This window comes from Botrytis cinerea, chromosome 7, assembly GCF_000143535.2.
Source record: "Botrytis cinerea B05.10 chromosome 7, complete sequence".
Classification (NCBI taxonomy): domain Eukaryota; kingdom Fungi; phylum Ascomycota; class Leotiomycetes; order Helotiales; family Sclerotiniaceae; genus Botrytis; species Botrytis cinerea.
The window spans coordinates 2531476-2552734 of NC_037316.1; the positions used below are offsets into that span (position 1 = coordinate 2531476).

At 41.4% G+C, this 21259-nt stretch overlaps 8 protein-coding genes across 8 annotated transcripts; 4 read left to right on the forward strand and 4 right to left on the reverse strand.

Annotated features, from left to right (window-relative positions):
- The first annotated feature begins 288 nt into the window (after positions 1–288).
- Positions 289–1835, forward strand: BCIN_07g06840 (hypothetical protein). Its single transcript, XM_001549755.2, has 2 exons — positions 289–594; positions 659–1835. Exons 1-2 carry the CDS (start codon positions 393–395, stop codon positions 1618–1620), a joined length of 1164 nt encoding a protein of 387 aa, XP_001549805.1. The 5' UTR covers positions 289–392; the 3' UTR covers positions 1621–1835.
- Positions 1836–1858: 23 nt separating this feature from the next.
- On the forward strand, positions 1859–3312 carry BCIN_07g06850 (hypothetical protein). Its single transcript, XM_001549756.2, has 2 exons — positions 1859–2125; positions 2193–3312. The coding sequence occupies exons 1-2, from the start codon at positions 1987–1989 to the stop codon at positions 3137–3139; spliced, it is 1086 nt and encodes a 361-aa protein (XP_001549806.1). The 5' UTR covers positions 1859–1986; the 3' UTR covers positions 3140–3312.
- Positions 3313–3535: 223 nt separating this feature from the next.
- On the reverse strand, positions 3536–5023 carry BCIN_07g06860 (hypothetical protein). Its single transcript, XM_024694264.1, has one exon. The coding sequence runs from the start codon at positions 4784–4786 to the stop codon at positions 3938–3940; it is 849 nt and encodes a 282-aa protein (XP_024550053.1). The 5' UTR covers positions 4787–5023; the 3' UTR covers positions 3536–3937.
- Positions 5024–5430: 407 nt separating this feature from the next.
- BCIN_07g06870 (hypothetical protein) lies at positions 5431–6576 on the reverse strand. The gene is made up of 4 exons (XM_024694265.1): positions 6244–6576; positions 5945–6190; positions 5705–5888; positions 5431–5631 (listed from the first exon to the last, which is right to left on the reverse strand). Exons 1-3 carry the CDS (start codon positions 6479–6481, stop codon positions 5731–5733), a joined length of 642 nt encoding a protein of 213 aa, XP_024550054.1. The 5' UTR covers positions 6482–6576; the 3' UTR covers positions 5431–5631; positions 5705–5730.
- Positions 6577–7277: 701 nt separating this feature from the next.
- BCIN_07g06880 (hypothetical protein) lies at positions 7278–9252 on the forward strand. The gene is made up of 2 exons (XM_001549760.2): positions 7278–7514; positions 7591–9252. Exons 1-2 carry the CDS (start codon positions 7304–7306, stop codon positions 8523–8525), a joined length of 1146 nt encoding a protein of 381 aa, XP_001549810.1. The 5' UTR covers positions 7278–7303; the 3' UTR covers positions 8526–9252.
- A 395-nt stretch (positions 9253–9647) lies between these two features.
- On the forward strand, positions 9648–10923 carry BCIN_07g06890 (hypothetical protein). The gene is made up of 2 exons (XM_024694266.1): positions 9648–10016; positions 10078–10923. The coding sequence occupies exons 1-2, from the start codon at positions 9731–9733 to the stop codon at positions 10788–10790; spliced, it is 999 nt and encodes a 332-aa protein (XP_024550055.1). The 5' UTR covers positions 9648–9730; the 3' UTR covers positions 10791–10923.
- Positions 10924–10946: 23 nt separating this feature from the next.
- Positions 10947–13512, reverse strand: BCIN_07g06900 (hypothetical protein). The gene has a single exon (XM_001549762.2). It carries the CDS (start codon positions 13340–13342, stop codon positions 11030–11032), a length of 2313 nt encoding a protein of 770 aa, XP_001549812.2. The 5' UTR covers positions 13343–13512; the 3' UTR covers positions 10947–11029.
- A 3287-nt stretch (positions 13513–16799) lies between these two features.
- On the reverse strand, positions 16800–20469 carry Bcmet30. Its single transcript, XM_001549763.2, has 2 exons — positions 19070–20469; positions 16800–18989 (listed from the first exon to the last, which is right to left on the reverse strand). Exons 1-2 carry the CDS (start codon positions 19508–19510, stop codon positions 17250–17252), a joined length of 2181 nt encoding a protein of 726 aa, XP_001549813.2. The 5' UTR covers positions 19511–20469; the 3' UTR covers positions 16800–17249.
- Positions 20470–21259: the final 790 nt, after the last annotated feature.

Genomic DNA, 21259 nt, shown 5'->3' on the forward strand with positions numbered 1-21259 from the left:
GGTCCGGCCACTAAGTAACATTAGGAAATTCCATTTTCTTACTATTGTAATGAACAATAGGTTCGGAATGAATATTTCAATGTGGAACATGGTTCTTAAGTTAGGCTAGTAGATACATAATCTCGTTTAATGTTTTGAGTTCGCATTCGCCTAGAGACTGGAGACTGATACAGCGGATCGGGGTTATATAAGGTTCTTGGGACTTACAGTTTGGAACTTATAATTTACAACTTACAAATACAATCTACAACTCGACTTCCAAACTTACAACTACAAGTTACAATTTACGATTCACAGGTTGCAACTTTCTCTCAAACTCGAAACTACTTACAATACATCCAAAACATCCGGACCGTCTTTAGATCTTCTTTAGACTTATTACTTTTTACATTATGGACAGCAATCCAGAGACTCAAAGCATCGATTCTATCTCGCAAGAAATGGAACTTCTTGCAATGGATCCCGCAGACCAAAGAATCGCCCGTGAATCTGAACAACAGAACACCGAAGAGTATGCCGCCAAGATAGCCTTGGAAACATCTCTACCAGATGCGGATACCAGTCCCACGACCTTGATTTCTGGATCTCAACAAGGTAGCGTACTCCTTTGATGCTTGACTGTTGATTTCTGTTTTGCTAATGAGAAACTTTACCATAGTTGGACAATCGAGTCTTTTACCCGAGATCATTTATCACATCATCAAGTTTCTTGATTTCGAAGATGATGTCCCAACCATAATCTGTGTCGCTCTGGCATCGAAACTTTGTCGGGATCTTGTAGCAACACTCATTGGACTGCATTTCACACCCCCAGGAGAAGAAAGGGAAGAAAAATGGTTTCTCATGGGCCGTAACGAGCCATGGAATCTCACTCTCAAACAGAGGTTGGAGCTCGCACCTCTGTTGAAGGACTGGGCTGGAGTTAACTACAGACCTGCCGATCCCAAGACCATCACAGTCTTAGGTTTAGCTCCACATGATCAGCGATTTTGGGAGGCACCAAATGTCATGCTACTGTCCCGTGCAGCGTATGGCGATACATGGATGCAAGAATTCGCCTTGCCACAACGACATGCGGACTACCATAATATGATCTTGCCGTTCACGTACAATTTCGTGCCACACACGCCATACTTTCCACCTCCGCTGCGCAACAAAGTCAACTGGTACGAGGAAATGGCAAAACTTATTGTCCATGAATATATCATGGGTGAATGGAATGAAGAAGGCAACACCCATATTGGTGCCTGGTTCGACCCTGAAAGAGTGGTGTGCGCTCCACCATATGACTCCAGGGGCTTGTGCAATGCGCGGCGAGAATTCTGGTCAGAATACATGCACAGCAGCTTGAGAGCTTGGGTTCACCACGAAGGACCATCAAAGTTTGAAGGCATGGGAGACGGCAATGGCTTCATTGTGTCAAATGAGGACAGTCTCGTGAAAGTTGCATATGATATTCGGGTGAGACCCCATCCATGGACCTACAATGGTCGGGATAACTTTCACCGTTCGATATGTCTTGAAGAGGGCGCCACAACTAAGCAGATGTTGAGGGCTATTGAGAAAGACATCATCTATTCCTGGGGCCCATTAACTTGGGAGGAAGATGACAGTGATTGAGTCGAGCACGCTTTCGCTTTGTTTGGGAGTGATACGTTTGATAAGGAAGGATTAGAAGAAGTCTAGCACAACTTTATCACCGTTTAGTATAGTCCTCCAAAATGCAACTGTTTCATAACAAAAAGAGTTTCAATCATTGTGAAGTCCATGCAGTTGTATTTAGGCCTAAACGCTACATAAAAATTATATGCAAATAGTCTGTGTTGAATTAAATAACCGAGGAGCTTCTTCTCCACATGCTTGTGACCCAGCAACCAGATCCCTTCTACAACCTTACTCGGATCTCCTGCACTTTTCAAAATACAAAGTGAGAAATCTGTGTGGTTTCAGTCCACCCATTTACATCCAAAAATAAATGAATTCACAATGGATATTTTCGATCAAGATTTAGCCACCCAAAACTCTGGAGATATGAACTACAACAGCAAGACAAGTATGGCAGTGGATGCCTGCAACAATACTGCAGTCACTAATAGAATGGAAGTTAATCCTTCATCTCAAAACGGTACAATATACTTCCATCTCTGTCCTTCTACTTTCAAGTGACTAATAAGATATGATCTTCCTCGCAGATCAAAAGCGAATCGTTCCACCTGAGATTGTTTACGATATCCTCGATATCCTGTACAGAAAACATGATGTGCCGACAATATGGTGCATTGCTCTCTCCGCTCGAGTTTACTATGATTACATTGCCAAATTTGGCTATCAATATAGACTTCGTCTTACCACAGAGGAAAAGAGAGAGCTAGCTCCACTTCTAAAGAACTGGATGGGAAGTCAATACCGAATCATGCGCTCAAAGACCATTGACACCATCGACGCGGCACTTTTATTCCGTAACAATACCATGTTCATCTCCCGCAAAGTCTATGGTGATACAAACGCAAAGGAACGCGCTTTGTGCCAGAGATTTGAAGATTACGATAGCTTCAAGGCTCCGTTGAGGTGTTCAGTCTACTTCTCTGCATTCTACAACGACCTTCATGTTCCAGATCCAACCAGAAAGGGAACAGACTGGTATGAAGAGATGGCTAAGTACTTGGTGCTTTACATTACCCAGAATTGGGACAAAGGCAGTGGACACCCAATCAGTTCCTGGTTCGAGAGTCGAGAATCGCCAGAGTATCCTGCTCGTCAACACTTTTGGCAAGAATACATGCGCAGTAGCTTGCGAGCATGGGTCCATTACGAAGGAGAAGATTTTGGTGGTAAACCTCCCCAGAAAAAATTTTCACGTACTAAATATGGTCAATGCAATCTGCCATATTCGATGAAGCCGGACTGGACTTATAATGGGCTTGATAATCAATATAGGGGCCAATATATACAAGAGGGCCAAAGCAAGGAGCACATCATGCAGATGATACCGAATCACAATATTCTTAAATGGTTGCTGCATCATGATGGAGAGGGCTGGGTTTACAAGGCTATCTGTTTTCCGAAAGGGACTTCAATGAGAGAAGTGCTGAAAACTTTTGAGAGAGATATTGAGGAGTCTTGGGGTCCATTAGATTAGAGATATGAAGTTTGTAGGAGAGCGGGTCAAACTTCTTGTTCCCCCATGTTTCCAAGAGTTTTACACACAGGCAGTTTGGGAGGAGGTTAGCATCATGAGTTGGCTCGACTCATGTATAATTAGCAATCTGATAGGGTATGATTCGAATTAATACGATATACCGAGCTTTTCCAGAAACTTTGATGTGGGATAGTGCCTTGAGTATGATTAGTTTTATGTTTTGATCTGGGAGTCAAGCAACAAACTGCAGATGCCTGCTCACGTTGCGGACAGTAAAAACACGTTTCATCAATTTGGCACAAGAGCTTGTATGTGATTTTACACCTTTATTGTTCTGAACCTATCTATTTCGCAATGCCATCCGTGTAGCACGCAGGTCCCGAACCTGAAAATGTATGTTTCTGAACCATATTATCACTTTATTGTGAGGAATCAATAAGTACGGTTGTTCTATCTATCAGCCTGTCCTGCAGAAACTTTTGATATGTAACATAATTGATGAATTGAAAGACCCTACTCTATCCCCTGATTTCATCCTGACGACACACAGAAACGGTAAGATGGCATCACAGACTATTGAAAGGGGAAGGAGAACACTTCAAGAGTTGAATGTCTCCAGCCAGCCAGCCAATTAATCAAAATCTGAGAATCGGACAAGGAAACCAAATCAGATAATAAAGGATCTCCAGCTACTTTGAATAAAGCGCTTAGTACTGCACGACATGTAGTATTGATATCTTTGATCTCAATCTTCGTACCATGACCAGTATCCCTCATTACATGCAGTACCATCTAGTTTCATGGCTTCCCAAACATATTTTCCAAATCTCTCACTTGCCTTTTTAGATCCTTTACCTCTGTTGTATCTTTGTCGTCCTCTTCACGTACCCAGAACCACAACGGACCTCGAACATACGAAATTGAGATTCTATACGGAAGGTATCCCAGGCGACTATCATGCAATACAGGATAGAGTTGTTTATATCTCTCGCAGCTGGCGATTAAATTGAGTAATTCCCGTGCGGCTGTGGGATACCATTGAATACCCATCCCATAGGGATTCGACAACGTCTTAAGTATTGGGGAATGAAAAGGTACCTTTGGTGGCCACCTTTTAAACGGGAAATTTTTCCAATGTCGGACTCTCTTTGAAAGTGCATGTTCACGAGAGTCGATGACATCGTCATCATCATCGGGTAGATCTCCGTATATCTTGCGATGCAAAAACATGATCTGGCAGCCTTTCGTCTCGTCGAGGAAGAGTTCCGAGACCTGGCGATAGTCAGGACCAATCCATGTCTTCAGGGCCTTTGTGAGTCGTCTCATGCTGTATATGTCAAGAAAAGGTTCTTCCAAGGAAGTTGGGAAACATAATGAGGTGGCTGATCTTTGTTGCATAGGATATTGTGCTTTTAGGAAGTCCCAGTATATACGTGCAGTAAGACCGAGGCATATTATCGTTGGTCGATTCGATTTCTCGTCGTCGGCTTCTACCATGACTTCGATGAGCCGGAGAATGATCTCAGGTAGTAAGAGCTGTTTGCTGTGGGGCGTAGCCGCTGTCATTGTCGTGATCGATACTTTATCTGCGTTTGGATTACCGATTATTGGAGTATGGATGTCGAATTTGATGGAGCTTTGCGCCATGGCAGATGCAGTTGACCAGTTTCTTTTCTCTCTTTTATTGAAAACCAAAAGTAGGTGGTCGAATTATTGGTTGTGTGGGTTGAGAAGAAAGATAGCTTGAAGGACTGGTTACGAGTTTCGTCAAGAGATACGGTGCATTTGTCGCATTAAGATTTCATGGAGATTCCAATCAATTCCAAGTTTTACCAGGTAATAGAGACCGTCTAGTTAATCAATATCCTAACCAATGTGCAGCTCAAGATAAACAACCTGAAACCGGAATAGGAATAGTGTCGGGTTCGGCTAAATCTAAAGCCAGCCGAGCTGTATCAAAGAGCTAGAGAATTAAACAGTGGAGATTGGGATATATGCCAAGAAAGAAGTTATGAGAAACCTATTAGTTTATTCGAGGAAAGTTGGCAGTACATAAACACAATACATAGGAAATGAGAGTGTAATTTTCATCATGATCAATTCCAACTAATTGAAAGAAATAGAGTGTCTTACTTTGCTTAACTGTCTACGTCGTTCTCAAATGCATGATTTAGCTTAGCTAAGTTTGTCCTAATTTAGAGCAGCTCATGTTCAAGGCTCATGGGTGGGTTTCTCGAAGTCAAGCTCAATATTTCACATCAACAGCTATGAGGCCCTTTGAACAGCACTGATGAGGTCTAAATTTACATTTATTGAGATTATTTATTAGCATATAAAAGGTAAAACAACAACATATCCTATTGATTCCTGCTCCATCAATGTGCTTTGCTGTTACATCTCTCTTGTCCACAATTATCACTCATCAAATCCGACATCTGGCATCTGGCATCTGAATCCATCGTAACGTACAAGTCACTGTATATGAAATCAGTCTACTTAAAAGTTCATTAGCTATAATGATATGGAAAGAAAAATGCTATTATATAGAGCATGACAACCACTTACTTATTTGGGCAACTTGAGCTTCACAATCAGTTAATCTTTTCCTCTGTAGCAGAGCTTGTTGATGCAGTTGCACTTGGGGTATATTTCATTCTGAACTTCATTTTAATTCTTTGAGGGTCCTTGATCTCACTTGTGCTGGTAGTTGTGAGCTCTGAAGAAGTTGAAGAAACAGTTGGAATGGTAGCTGACAAACAATTAGTAAATCAACTCAGGCAGAGATTTATTCAAGAAAGATCATACCCTTTAGACGGACTGAAGATGGGGTTCCAATTGGATCACGTCCAGTTTTGCTGCCCGTTGCCTTTTTCCATTGCTTTCTCAAGCGTCTTTCCTTCTGTTTGTTTCCATTCATATAATCCAGTCCTTGTTGATCCAACCTATCCAGAACTGCCAGGGACATCTCTGCCTCTCTACTAGAAGTGCCATCTTTCCCTGTTTTTGACGTTCCTCTGTTTTGAGACACGCTTTGAAGCGATGATAGAGAATCTTTAATCTTGTTAATAATCAGGTAGAAGCTAAAGAAAGATAAAGGAACCTACCACATTTCAGGATGATTATCAAAGATTTAGGAGTGTGAATAATATGACTACCATCCTCATTTTGGTTCAGTTTCCTGCGTTTGTTGGGAATTTGACTTGAGAGACTCTCTTCAAAGTCCTCAAGTTTGCGTTTTTTTGTGAATGGGGCTTCTGTGTTTAAGGAGGTTTCTTGATCAACCTGCTCAGATTGTGGATGTGAACCAAAGGTAACCCTTTGTGCTGATACTTCGTTTCCCATTTTCTATTGAGGATTGTATGTTAATAAAGTGGGAGGCTTGCCTGAAAAAAGAATTGTAGACTGGATAGAAAAGTGATCAAAAATTTGGTGAAATCTGGTGTTTTTGGAAGGTTAAAGTTGGTGCAGGAGAAAGTCAACTTTGGCTAACCCATTCGGAGCTCCGGGAAAAACAGCCACAAACTTCCGGTCTCATTAAATGATTTAAATTCACTACATATGATAAGATTAAGTAGATTGCTTCTTTGAACTTGTCTGTTTCAAAATCGCATGAACTACTTGATACAATGTCGACAAATGCATTGTCTTGATCAGTCTCCAGATCTAGAGATATGGAATTATGCCGAGATTCGCCTTTGAATTATTATAAAAAATGTTACAATAAATTAATCTTACTCTGTTGTTGAATTAATACTATATATGAAGTATATAATAGAAAGGAAAAGTGGTACAGAATTCTAGTGTAACAACTTGTTGAGAGAAAATGCTACTCCGGTACCAAGCGCGTGCTTCTAGCACCAGACTGAAGCATTTTTTGAGTGAATTTCAATGTCAGGTTTCCTAGCAGAGGCTCATGAAAAATTCTTTTATTGATATTAGACATTGGTTGGAGATAAAATTAGCTTAGGTTCCGGCCTTTTTAATAGCCGAGCATCCTTTCATAGGCTAAATTGACAGGTATATGGTTCGTTTGTCTTGTATTTTTGTATATTTGAGAGTGATCTTAGCTTGTTGAATCTTCTGATAGATAAAGGTATGTAAGAAACTCCCCTTCCTAAGAAACAACACTCCCTTTCAAGGTTTCTTGGTCTAATTTCCTGAAAGATGGGTTGCATGAACGCAGCGAAACGACGTGCCAAAAAGGCCAAAAAGCGTCAAGAGCTCGAAGAAGCCAAGAAGGCTACCGAAAACAGCTTGGTTTCAGAGCATCCTCTTGCTGTTGTTCAGGAGACACTTGATAACAATGCCAGCACTCTCAAGGAGGAAGAGGATCATTCCCGAATCAGTGACTTCAAAGCCTTTATGGATGAATCAGGTAAGTCATAGTCACTTTTCTGTCGTATCCTATCTGAGTTATCTGTGATTTAGTTGCTAATTCCATCTTACTCCAGATACCAAGGTCTCCACTTTTACTCCTAATTTTACGAAGCCCATCTTCCCTAAGGATCTTTTTCTGCAGATTTTTGACATCCTTTTGAAAGATATACCAAGGGGCAACTTTGCAGAATCAGAGAAAAACATTGTGCAAAGTATTGTAGCTGCAATTTGTCTGGGCCTCACGAATACTGAAAATTGGGCTCTTTTGCACCGTGCCACCAAGACTCCTCGGACTTGGCCTATATGGGTTGCCCTGCGAGGATTCAGCAAGTATACAAAAACTCGTCGTCTGGCATTAGAAAAATGCCTCATACCTCAACTTCAATCCTGGATGCTGCCCAAATATCGAGTGGCACGAATTGCAAACCTCGGACATGGCAGCGTTCTAGATTTTGAAGTTCCGCGCCATACTCATGGCAACACGCTGTTCTTATCCCGCGAAATCTATGGAGATGGCCTTGACTGGGATGAGGAAGAGATAAGATTAGTGAGGCGATATACGGACCGAAAGATAATCCTACACAGAGCACACTGTTACCCACGCGAGAAAAGACCCATGAATCTATTAGACTCTTACTTTGGTACGACATATGAATCGGATTCATCACCATCTTTCCCTTATACTACATGGTCTTCTAAGCTTCCACGCGAACTTAGACCGCCCAAGCCTTTTGGTATGGGTGAGGATTGGTATGAGGCTGCAGCTATCAGTTATTACAACAAGGTTGTCGTCTTCTGGAAAGGATGGGACGGAGAGGGAACACAGAGAGCTTGGTCCTATTTCCAGAAGACAGATGTTCATGCATGGGCAATGAACAGGGATAGCGATGAGAGTCATGCACCTGAGGTATTGAAAGTCAAGAAAGAGTTGAGGAAAGTAGAGTCTACATACAATCCCCCACGTGGCCTTGTCAGCAGAAAGAGCAAAAGTAAGGCAAAGGAAAAGTAACCCGCAAACTTAAATTCTTTCAATTGGGGGATTAGATAAGATATTTGTATTCTAAAGAAAGGCCATTAAAGCTCTAGACCTTGAAAAAGGAATTTTGTAGATGATTGTGGAGATTGTGATAGGAGGCGGTGTTTGACCGTTCATAGAATCAAATGTCTTTCAGCTGATGTTTCTCATTTGATAACAATCAAATACATACTACAAACAAGATTTTCACTTTATGGCTGTTCTATTTGTTCTTATTGGAAAACAAATCCTGTGTCTTGACAAAAATGGCCAACATCATACGTGTCCTTTAAATTTGCTATTGCTTTCAGAAAAAAAGAAGTGTGTTTCCTACTTGATACTTTAATGATTTGCTGTCTACCTAGGTAATCTTCAGGTATAGTTTCAATCTTTGCCGATAATGACTTACTGTGTTTCAATGAATTGATGAAGCTTCTAATGCAAACCACTGTATCACAACAACAATTGATTGCATGGTGCTTGATTTTCGGAAGAAAAATGGTGTAAAACAAAAGATCAACAGAACTAGAGTTTGCTCCCAGTATTTAGCAAAAGTGTTAATGGGTAGCCCTCCCACATCTTTCACTTACATAGGTAGGTAGTTCTTATTCTATCAACTTCGTGTTAGCTGTTCCTTGTTCTTATTCTAGCGCATATGGTGTCATACGCTGTTATTTCCTGTCATCCTAAAAATCCTTTGAATTTCTATATCATATTAACAATTTATCATTGATGATATGTACTATCTATAATGTCTCTCATCCAGAGAAGCTTAACAAAAAATACAAACTTGGGCTTGAAAATATAAAAATTCTAGAATATGTCCATTCATTACCCAATATCTGATCTGCTATGCATATATAATACGCATTTGCATTCACTTTCTAGTAGAATCATTTAAGACACTATTATCTGTACTTTAATCACCTTTAAATTGTGTTCATCTTATTAGTCTTCGACTATGTCATAACATCAAAAATCATATTTTTGGCCTAGGTCCTCGGCTCTCGGACTAGCTTGTGACCATGAGCCTTTTACAGCAGCTGTCAAAAGAGGTTGAGCTAGAGTAATAAAAAATTTCTTGCCTAGACACATCATTCCTCCAACTAATTTATTGACACACATGAAAATTCTCTTGATTACTACCTTTTTTTTGTCTGATTAAGTTATACCAGACTTCCAAGCACCAGAACTTGACAATGACCAGCAATGACACCTCGATTTCGCATTCTCTGCAGGACGCAAAATTACCAGTAGGCTCGTCACCATCCAATAATATGATGGGACAAGCGCTCACCTCGGATCGGGTCCTGAGGTCCAGCACCAAACCCAACAACAAGAGGGCTCTCGGTCAACAGTTATCCTCAGACAGACAACAGAAGCGACGGCGTAACATCCCTATTCTTGAAGGAGAGGCTGGAGAGAATGGGATTGTTGTTGGCGGAATTCTCAAAGTAAAGGCAAAACACAAAGACCTAATACAAGGTAAGCTACCAAGACCATGGCGCTTGCGCTTATAAGGAACTGAAACTAACTTTTGGCGAAGCATTTCTCATAAGGGATGACGGCACAGACTTGGTGATTCCACACGAAGTATTTCTGCGCGTTCTCGATTTGCTTTATGAAAAGGGTGACGTTGCGACGTTGGTTTGCCTGGGACTCGCGAGGAAAGCATTTTGGTGCTATAAGAAGCGACAGCATCATCGTGATTATTCAAAACTCTCGCCATTGAACAAGATAGCATTAGCACCGCGATTGAAAAGGTGGATGGGCTTAGATTACCGAGTCGCTTCCAAGAGAACCTTGTCGGTAGACGTTGAAAATCAATGCAACGTGATGTACCTATCACGAGAAGTTTACGGCAAGAGAGGTAGCGAAGAGGAGACTGCTATGACTGGAAGGTACTACAGCCGTAATTGCTTACGTATTCCACAGCCACGGGGTCGAGGATACCCTTTCTACAGAACTCTTGTTTCACCATTTCATGAAGGTGTCGAGTGGAACGAAAGAGCACTCAATCATATCTTGGAGCTGGCTAAGCTTTGGAGGCATGGATCAGGAGACCGTTGGGACGAAGCACTGGATGACTTTTGGACCAACTACTTCTCTAGCCCTTTTAAAGACTGGGTAGGGGACTACTCGGAGGGCGACGAGCCCAACGACGGTGGCCATTATGAGCTTTTCGCTGCGAAACAAAAGTTCGAGGCATATGAAGAGCAGTTTATGGATGGATATCGGCTATGGGAGGAGGAAGACTAAGAATGTTAGCTAGTTGTGATTTGATCTATAGATATCAATATGGCACACACATTAGGTTTTGTTTTCATAATAACTGGACAATTATCTACGAAGGTGTCGACGGGTGGCAAAATTCAATCATATTTCGAAAACATCTCAGCGGCAGTAGCACAATTCTAGAAAGATGACATAATATTGAAGCTTAATTAAAAGCTTATCCGTGTATCAAACTGACTTGTCTAATGCGGCTTTCATAATACCTAGATAGTATCCTCCGTTACCATTTCATCAATAGTACCAGCGACAATCGTATCTTCCAAATCACGATTAATACTCTCAAACTGTTTCACCTTCTCGTCAAACGCGAGCAAAGTCTGCTTGACCTCTTGCCTTCCTTTCATCCCCTCGTCATCCATCCAATCTTCCTGAAACTGATTGAAATCCTTCCCGTTGACCCATTCCCACAAACAAGTATTTTGAAAAGTATGCCACGACTCACAAATGGTTTTGAATCCAGGACCATCACCATTGAGTGTTGAATACTCCCATTCCTCAACCAGGAATAAGTATTCAGAGGCACTAGCATCGTACCAAGAATGACCCATTCCATGCGGGCTTGGCAAATCAATCGTGTTATCTATCATAGCATGTAAGCCACGGCTGGACTTTAGCTGCATACCATCTAGATTCGTAGCATCAAGAATGGAGAGAGAGGCTACGTATCTTTTCTCTAATCGTTCCTCTTCTCTCGTATACCCCTCCCCGTATTGAATCTTCGACAAGAACATGGGAGTCAAGCTTGGACCACCTTTACCACCATTCCCTAACATCTTTCGATAACTTTCTGGAACCCAATTCTGAAGCAAAGGTGCGAGAAGTGCTTGGTCTTCTTTTGGTAGATAGCCTTCGTAGATTGCATCACAACCAGGCGGATACCACCGGGCCTTAAAAAAAGCCCAATGAAGCTTACAGGTGAGTCCGAAGCATATTGAAGAAATGAGCTTTCCATCATCCTGTTCACAAAGGGTATCTACGATTTGACGAATTACCAAGCCTGGAAGATCGGCGAAACACTTTGCTGATATGGCTTTGGAAGTTTCCCTGGGCGAGCTATGATTTATAACTCTCTCTGGAATGGGTCGATACATGTACCCAACCTGTAGCGCTCCGTCGATATCCTTATTCACTTTGTTCTGCGACTTGACCGCCGCTGTCTTTTGACGCTTCGATACTGATCCATCTGGTAAGAGCGGAGATGGAGTGGAAAATGACTTTGGTTGTACCTTATTCTCCTGTTTTTTTGTAGTTCTTGACACAGCGTTCAACTTTTGTTTGTTCTCTAGAGCCTTGCTAGCCTTTGCTGATGACATGTTCTTCGGAGGAATTGAATCTGAATGTGCAGGAAGGACTGTAGACTCTTCTTTATTCTCTTCTTCGGTTCCAATGTCTCCCTCATCTCTTTGTATTTTCCGCATGCCGTTTCTTCCGCGCTTGACTCCCAGATTCGTCATGCCTCTGCCGCGTGAGAGGCCCTTTATCTTGAGTGTTGAAATTTCCGATGAGATAAACTTTCCGTTTTCCTTCTGATTCTCTGGCATAAGCTTTTTTCCGCGAATAGATCTCTGATCTACCTGGGTCACATTACCATGATAAGTTGTGATATGTGGTGTTTGTTTCGAATTTTGTGAAGTAAAAACAGCGCGTTCTTCTAGCCGATGAAGTGCCAACGCAAGCCCTTTGTCACGCCTGGGTCCAGAGACCGTGCCCTTAGCGATCGGAAGATTCAATGAGTTCCCTGTATATGTTGAAGGCAAAAAATGAGTACCTATTTCTTCATCGCTCTCGTCGCCCTCGTCATATTCTTCGCTGTCTTCACTACCTTGGTTATATTCACTGTATTGATCTTTTTCGTCTCTGAAAGCAGTGGTACTGCCTGTGAACCCTTCAGGGATGCCCTTGTTGAGCGGCAAACTCTTGAATTTTGCTGTGCGTTTCCTAAATGAAACACAGCAACATTCTTCTTTTGCTTCACCATCTACAACTTTGCTACTACGTTTATGCGTATGTGTCTTACTCGAATTTCCTGCGACATTTTTAACTACCCAGGTCTTCTGTGCGTCTTTTGAAACTGGCATGGCGCTTTCATCATCTTCTTCAGTATCATCTTCGCTCCTATTCTCATTTCCACTTTCGTAATCCTCGCTCTCTGTTTCCTCATTTTCTATACCCTCATCTTCTGACACTAAGTTTATGATCACGGGAGCTTTTGTTCGAGTCTCGGTTGGTCGATTGGCTGTTAATAGCAAACTTTTATTATTTGCCAGACGGATTGGGCATAGTATAACTCCACTTTGGAGTTTTCTTCTAAAAGCTGGTCTTCTTTTAGTTTTGCTACCGTGAGCTTCCTTGGCTTTGGCTAGTAGACCTTTTCTTTGGTCAAGAAAGCGACTCCGAGAAGGAACCGTATTCGCCTCACAGTGTAGTAGGTATAGAGAATGTGAAAGCCGGCTTGAGAACTGTTTAAATTTTTGCGATGGTCGAGGGGGTGTCTTTTTTCCGAGTTGTTCGGGCATATTGGAGAGAAAGATAGATCTCTTGTTGACAAAAGCTGAGTTTTATGAGAATCTAAACCGGCTCGTTACTTCAGTTGGAAATTTTAATAGTGTTAAGTTGCGTGATGTTGATTGAATGAAAATTAGAAGGATCAAATTTTGGACTTTCTTAGATCTGAAGGTTTAAGAACATGTGAAGAAGAGAACCATCTCATCTTGGGGTGCCTTTGGGCTATATAAATTCTACCTCAATTACTTACGGCTCTGAAACCATTCATCAATCAGCAACACTGGTTTCGGCGCTGCACTATTCGCCGTACTAGCATGAGTTGAGCTTGAAAATTCAACAATGTTTTGCGGCCGTACATGTATTCGAGAAATGGGCTGTTATGTCTCAACCGTAGTGTGTACATATTCATAAATCTCGGGTAATTGTGCTTCCCTTTTCATTCGGAAGCCGCGAGATCATTGACTTGAGCGCATGTTCACTATCTTTTGTTCATACTCCCGCCTCTTCTCTCACCATTTTATAAAATTCGAGAAGAAAAATATGGGTATGCTAGTATACGCAGCTGATGGTTGCACGATCTGAATGCATAGAAGGTAAAATTACGCACAGCTCAATGGTATTTATCTGCCAATAGCATTCAAAGTTTCGTAAAAGTAGATAGCATTGCAAAACGACACGATGATCCGAAGTCGCGTCTAGAATATGTTAGAAAGTCACAATACACACATTAATAGATACTAAAATTCACATCACATCAATTACCCGTGGATATGTTTGCAAGGACGTATTGCCTAATTCTACGTGGAAAGATTGAATTTCAGCCTTGATCGCCCAGCTCAGGAAGAAATAAAATTTATTTTGCTATACATATCAACTGGAATGCCCCTTAGCTTTTTTTTATAAAAGAAATTTGATAACCATTGCTTGAATACTCAAGAACTATGCACCGATCTACCCAGCAAAAATATCCCTGCTCGTATAACTAAAAGTACAACAAATTTCAGCTATCTCTGTATTAATCCGTCCTAGAAGGCACAGCCGAGCTCTATTTCCCATCAGTCGGATGGAGCTTCGCCCTCCTGTACAACCGAACGTTCGTTCATAACTATGATCCATTTACTTCGAACGCCGACCAAGTCGAGTGTTTTGAATAATCTTCGTACCTCTACGCTGCCTTCTGCCACGCCTCAACCTGACAGAAGTCTTCTCAACAAGTTCGAATGGAGATCCTAGCTTGGATGTATGGCATTTTGGTTCAGCATCGTGGCCTTCGATGAACTCTGGCATAATATGAACCCATTCATCCAGAGCTTCTGCTTTCTCAACGGACTGTTTTACGTTGCGCTTTTGAGCTCTGAGAAGATTTCGCGATGGGATCCTCGTAGACTTAGCGGATGTTTGAAGTCGATTAAAAGGTGATGGAAGGAGAGTTTTGAAATTGGATTCTTGTAATGTAGCGTAGTTATTTCGATTCATTTATGGATGTGATTATAGATTATGTTGGAGACAAATCTTCTCCGTAAAATTTTGACTTTGAAAACAAGTGGGTAATTAGATATAGGTTTCTGTTACTTGCCTCGAGGTGGGGGCGCAGGGGTTAAAGGTTTGGAAATTTGCAGTGTTGATATGAAGAGTTTGGAAACTATTCTTGAAAAATGTAAACATAAACTTCAAAGTCTGCGGGATTATATGTGTTCTTCATACGGCTATCTATCTGCTTAGGAATGTTTATCAAAGGCATGATCCAAGTTTAAATCTGCCTCTCATTCGGCTAGTGAGTTCTCAATGCATCCGGACCAATTAAAATTGGGTCAGGAACGTGCGTGCCATGGCTAAGCGAGTAAACATTTGGCTCATTTTGCACCGCTGTAGAAAAACAATATATGTAAACTATCTCAGCAACGGTCCCATAAATAATAAATTGTTTCAAGTAATGTTAAGTCTTAATCCCTGATATCATATAAACAATTAACTTTAGATAAATCCTTATTTATATCACCGCGTGTACCCGCGGCGCGATGTGCGAGATAATACCCTGGATTAGAGGCGTAGTCTTGAGAAGATATATTTGCCCAGAAAGATCGTTTGATTTCCATGGAACTTTCTATATATTTCACCCGTTAGATTGAGGTTATGCTCTCACCTGAATCTCGCACTCTAGCCAATGAATCTATATAACCATGCTCAACTCTTCACATCTCAGAAGCCTAAAAACAAGCGAGCAGTACCATGGGGATCACAATACCATATCCTGAAAATGAGGAAAAAGGATAATAGATATTTGCATCATCAGAGTGCGGCGGAGGTGAAGACAAGAGACCTGTGTCTTTTTGACCAAATGTCTTAATCACCTGGAAATTGGAAGAAGAGAAACATATTCTGAGGATTGTCGAATCGTTCAGTCTCCTAACTGTCAGTACCCTTTCATCAAAATGTTTGTATAATATGGTGTTAATCTTCCATAGTGTATGCTGTCACCACAACAAGTTTAATGGCCAATTTCCAAGACATGGATTGACAGAGGTACGCCTAGAAGAATTATTTGGATTGGACGACAGAATTCCAAACAGATAGGACATGACATTCCAGGGGAATGCAGCTGTTTGTTCTGCAATTTGCCTCTTATCATGATTCTGTAGCATATTCCTTTACTAATTCTGCACAGCTGACTCGAAAATGTTCCAATTTACGCTTTGGAATCCTCTCAAACGATGGATCCAGGCTCATTTAAAATGAAACAATCAACGCTGGAAGAAATTCCAAGTTAAATAGATCTCGATAGTCGTGTATGTGAAGGTTCCTTGATTGGATCATGTCTGCCCATAATTATGATCTCTAGAATCATACGTACATAACTGTTTCATGCATATCACGAAGATTGAGGTATTGAAATTTAGATATATTGCTAATTGTACCTACATTACTAGCATAATTATTCGTGGAGACGAAGTTCCGGCTCCCATAAATTATCTCCATAATAGATTGTAAGAAACATAATGTCATCTGGGTACTTTCCCCATTTGTTTGTCCGGATATTTTCAGACATTCCATTATCATTACTATACAATTCACTTACTATATTGGATTGTGTAGCATCCTGATGAAGCTCAAGTATCTCCGTTGCAACTTTAAGTGACTCGTCTTGGACTTGAGTCAAGGGACGATGCCTGGAATAAGCTGGACACTAAATCTTCTTAGCCCAATCAAAGATTGTGGTTTTCTGAAATGAATTCCAAGAATCATACATTCCATAGCTATGAGGACCAATGCTGTGACTATAACCGAATACTATCTGAATCCGAAACCAAACCAAAACCACCAAAACATAAACACATAAACACATACCCCTTAAACACCTAATACATTTATTAAAACTTTCATCTACAACCCTCCATCATAAATCCCAAGTACTTCAATTCCTTTCATTCTATTTCACTCCTGCCAATTCAGTTCAATTCAGTCATTCAATAATATTCAATACTATATTCATTACAACTTCACTATATAAATAGATTTTATCTAATCCATCCCCCATGCCACGAAGCACAATAAGGATTTTGTCAATATGATTAGAACCAATCATACTCTTCAAACCCATCCATCCCATCCACCACTTGTAATTCAAAGAATCTCCCAGTTCATCATCTGATAAACAATCAAAACATCTGGTCCGACCTTGCCTATTTGAACTCCCAAACACCTCCATCCATTGATAAAAAAAGCCATATCCCATTGATTCATATCAATCCCAATTTCCAAACTCCCATTATAAATTCCATTTGATGTTTGCCAATAAATATCTTGAAAGGAACCCATCAACGACGAACATTGCAAAAAGGTATCTTTCCATCCGTCCATAAATAGCCAGTCGGCCTTTGACTTAAATCAAACCCAAAACGAAAATTATCTCCACTTCCCTTAAACAAGTGTCATCTCTTCCTCAATGAAGCCCGTACATTCGTTCTCTTTTTCCTGCCCCCCTACTTCCCCCTTGAAACTATAAAGTCTAACCTCACAATCCTCACTTCCTGTACACATCCTACTATCACTTAGTCCAATACATGTGACTGGACCTCTGTGACCTGTAAATGTCCTATCACATTTTCCCGTCCTTGCATCCCACACTTTCGTCATCATATCTTGGGCTCCACTAACAACTCTCAATGTATCACCTGCAAGTGCCCATACACCTTCTACATGACCAAAGAGTGTTTTAAGACAGCGACCTGTTGATACATCCCAGAGACGAAGATTGTTGTCCAAAGCACCAGTGAGGATATAGCGAGGAGGACAAGGGCGGCCTGCTGGCCAAGAATCGAAGAGAGAGGAACTTTGAGATGAAGAACAACTTTCTCCTATTGGTCGGTTGAGATCAGTTGATGATGATGTACTTGATGTTCCATCGTCTGCTTCTTCAACATCCACATCATCAAATTCATACTCTGGTGGTAGAATGGTGACTTGTTGGACTGGACCCACATGACCTTCAAAAGTCTGAATTGTACGCCGAGTGTCAAGATCCCAAAGTCGAATGGTACAATCATCAGAAGCAGAAAATAATGTTCTGGAAGCAGAATCAACTTTGACAGCGTTAACCCAATCTTTATGACCCCGTAAACCGAATGTAGATTTATCTTCAAAATTCCAGACCTTAACCGTTCGGTCAATGGAACCTGAGGCCAAAAGATTTCCTTCAAAGTGAAGACCAACAACTCCATCAGTATGACCTGGATAAGAAGACATGCATTCTCCAGTGCGCCAATTCCAAACTCGAATACTTCTATCAAGACTTCCACTGATCAACTTGGTATCATCAAATTGTAATGTTCGAATTCCAGACGTGTGACCCCGTAAAGTTCGTAAACATTCTCCCGTCTCAATATCCCAAATCTTGATAGTCGCATCATATGATCCAGTAGCGAGAATATTGTCATCGAATTGTAGACAAGTAACACCATTCGAATGACCTCGGAATATTTTTAATGAGCATCGACCATATTTCCAATTCGTTCCAACCTTGAATCGATCCTTGTATACATCCTTCCATGGCCTAAATCTTGGTCTTCCCAGACATGATTCCTCCGGATTGGTACGTTGTCGCTTTGAACTTTCTTCTGAGGACTCCGACTCAGGAGCACTTCTCTTCCCCGAGGCATTTAATGTCACAACACTTGTTTCCGTATTGCGCAAAGTATCCGACATGGCTGTAATTTGAGGCGATTGGCCATTAAGGCCCAATCCTGTAGCTCGCAATTGTTGTTGTCTTTTCCAATCCCTCAATCGTTTTCGTTCCAATAATGGTAAACCCCATCCGCACTTTGTACACTTTCTATCAATATGTTGTTCACACATCTTGTGCCAAACAACATCATCGTCTGCCATTATTCGCCATTGTCTACTGACTTGAGCAGCTTTGCATAAGGAAGTTGTATCGAGATAACAGAGAATTTTGAAGGAGATTTCGGAAGGTAAAGCTGTGATGAAGTCAATTCGAATGAGGTTCTTGACAGAGGAGGAGATGTAGGATAATTGTGGAAAGCAGCATTGCGATAGGATGCCTTGCAGCATAAGGTTTCGATGTTTCGATGGCGCAGCAGAGAAGAGAGTCCAAACGTGAGAGATACCTTGTTGATCTGATTGCGACAAGGTCTCAAGTTCCTGTGATCATGTTAGTAGGTGTGTGGGGGCCGTGAGAGGGGTGGGATGGTGAAATGCGAGGGGTAGATTGTGTGACGCACTCTTTGTAGATTCTCCATTGTAGGTTCATCTGCGGTTCTTCGACATTTTGAATCTGGTCGATGTCGATAACAGTATTTTGTATTGGGATCCTTCCGTGAGAGTGATGTGGTTTGTGGGGGACCAAAAGGAGCGTATTGTTCTGGAATATGTTTCGCAAGGAAAGGCGCAACTGTTTGACCAGCCAATTTACTTGTCGACGAGATGGTGATTGTCGGATCTGAATGATCGTGATCGGCTCTGCAATTGTCTTCCATTGAGAGAGGTGCAATGGATTCAACTATATCAGTATCGAGACTTTCGCGATTCGATGGTTCTTTGGATGCTAAACATAATTCTCGAATGTCTCCCGTTGAAGTATTCTTTCTTGACCGCTCCAGATCCAATTCGACGTTATGGCGCAATGCTGAAGATTCGTCATGATTTGACGCCATAGTGACCATGTTATGGTGAAATATTAGGGAATGGTGGAGAGGACCAGTAGTATGGCGAAATGGATTGGTGTTAAGACCAGGACGAGGAAGGTAAAGTAATGCAATGGATGTATCGAACACGCAATATGTTGAAGTAAGGTTCGATAATCATGAATAGAGTCTTTTATGTCAATTCATCGAGTGGAAGTTTTCTTTTCCTCTGTTTGCTGAGTTGTCTCTCTTCTTCTTGTTCTTGTTCTTCTCCTGCTGCTGCGTGCGCAATCGCCAGTCAAATTAATAGAGGGTCGCTGAGTATGAGTAGCTAGCCGGGTTGGTGGGCGAGGTTGAGGTCAATTTTTTGGGTTATTGCGTGCTTCGGTGTTGTTTTGACCAGGGACTAAGATATTTAGTGTGATATTACCCAGGTAGGTAGGCAGGTCGGGAAGAAGGTCGCTAGCACTAGGTGTAATCTTTGGATATTGTGATATTTTTGCTCTTTCGATCAGACAATCCGTGTCGGTGTATAGATGAAATGGATGAAGACTTGTGGATGAAGACTTGTGGATGTGGATGTAATAATAAGTAGGTAGCGTCTCTGCCGGTACTTCTTTTTGACACAATATCGAATTCTGGGGTAAGATGATGAGATTAGTGTATCAATTGTGATGGGACTTTATAGTCACAAAGCGATTAAAATAGCATTGTGCTGCGTTGTGTTGTTGTTGTTGTTGATATTGTGTGGTGTTGTATGGAATTGTTTTCTATTTTCTATTTTCTATCTTCTCTCCATCATCAACTTTACTTGTCTTCACTTCCCTTCACCCTTCACCCTTCACCCTTCACCCTTCGCTCCAAAGAGGCGACCGATCAGTCTCAAAATGGCGTGCGATTAATGAATGCCTCAGGTTTCCACATCACGCGATAGAAATTAAAAATTGATCATTTTTTCCCCGAGAAGTCTAATAATTATGTAAATTTTACGCAGGAATTGCAAAAGATTTGAAAAAGAATTTGCCAGCGAAAGAATTGCATTGGAAATTGATTTCCATTCATTCCAGAACATTTACAAATGCAATCTTGATTTTTAATCATATTCATATTCGCCCGCGAGATTCTGTGCAAGACGATGTGGAAATGTTCGATTGCCTCTCTCGCCTCCATCTCGCTCTCTCTCCATCGCTCCATCAATGTAACCTTCCCTTCCCTTGAAGGCGAATGAGACCCTGGATCTAATGCTGCTTTTGTCAAACATTCTTCCTCCTTCCTGAATTGTTCTTTGGCCGTCGCTCCACTCAAATCAGACCTGAATGCCCATCCAGCTCTCCGCATCTCCTTCTGGATCAGCACACAATTAATAAAGTGACGGTAACTATCGGGTGGTTTCTCCACCAACATCAACATCAACATCAACATCAAGAGCTGAGAGCTGAACCTTTCGAAATTCCCCAAGACCTCCAAGAGAGATCACCTCCTCTCATTACTCCATCTCGATCTTAGAATAACCTCCCCAATTGCCAAATGCTGCGACATGCAGTCAAATTTCGTCATTCAGATCCTCCAATCTGTAAATCACCCACCACGTGTCTCAGATCTAACCGAATCCCATCTTAGTTCCAAGGGCAGCCCAGAAATTGGGTACTGGTGGATAGCTGAAGCTGCTGAGCTAAGATGCGATACGATGCTGCAAACAGATACGAACGCATACGAGGGGATTTTCATGCTTTCACGAGTCAATGTTGAGAGATAGTCACACAGTCTCGACAGCATACATACAACATA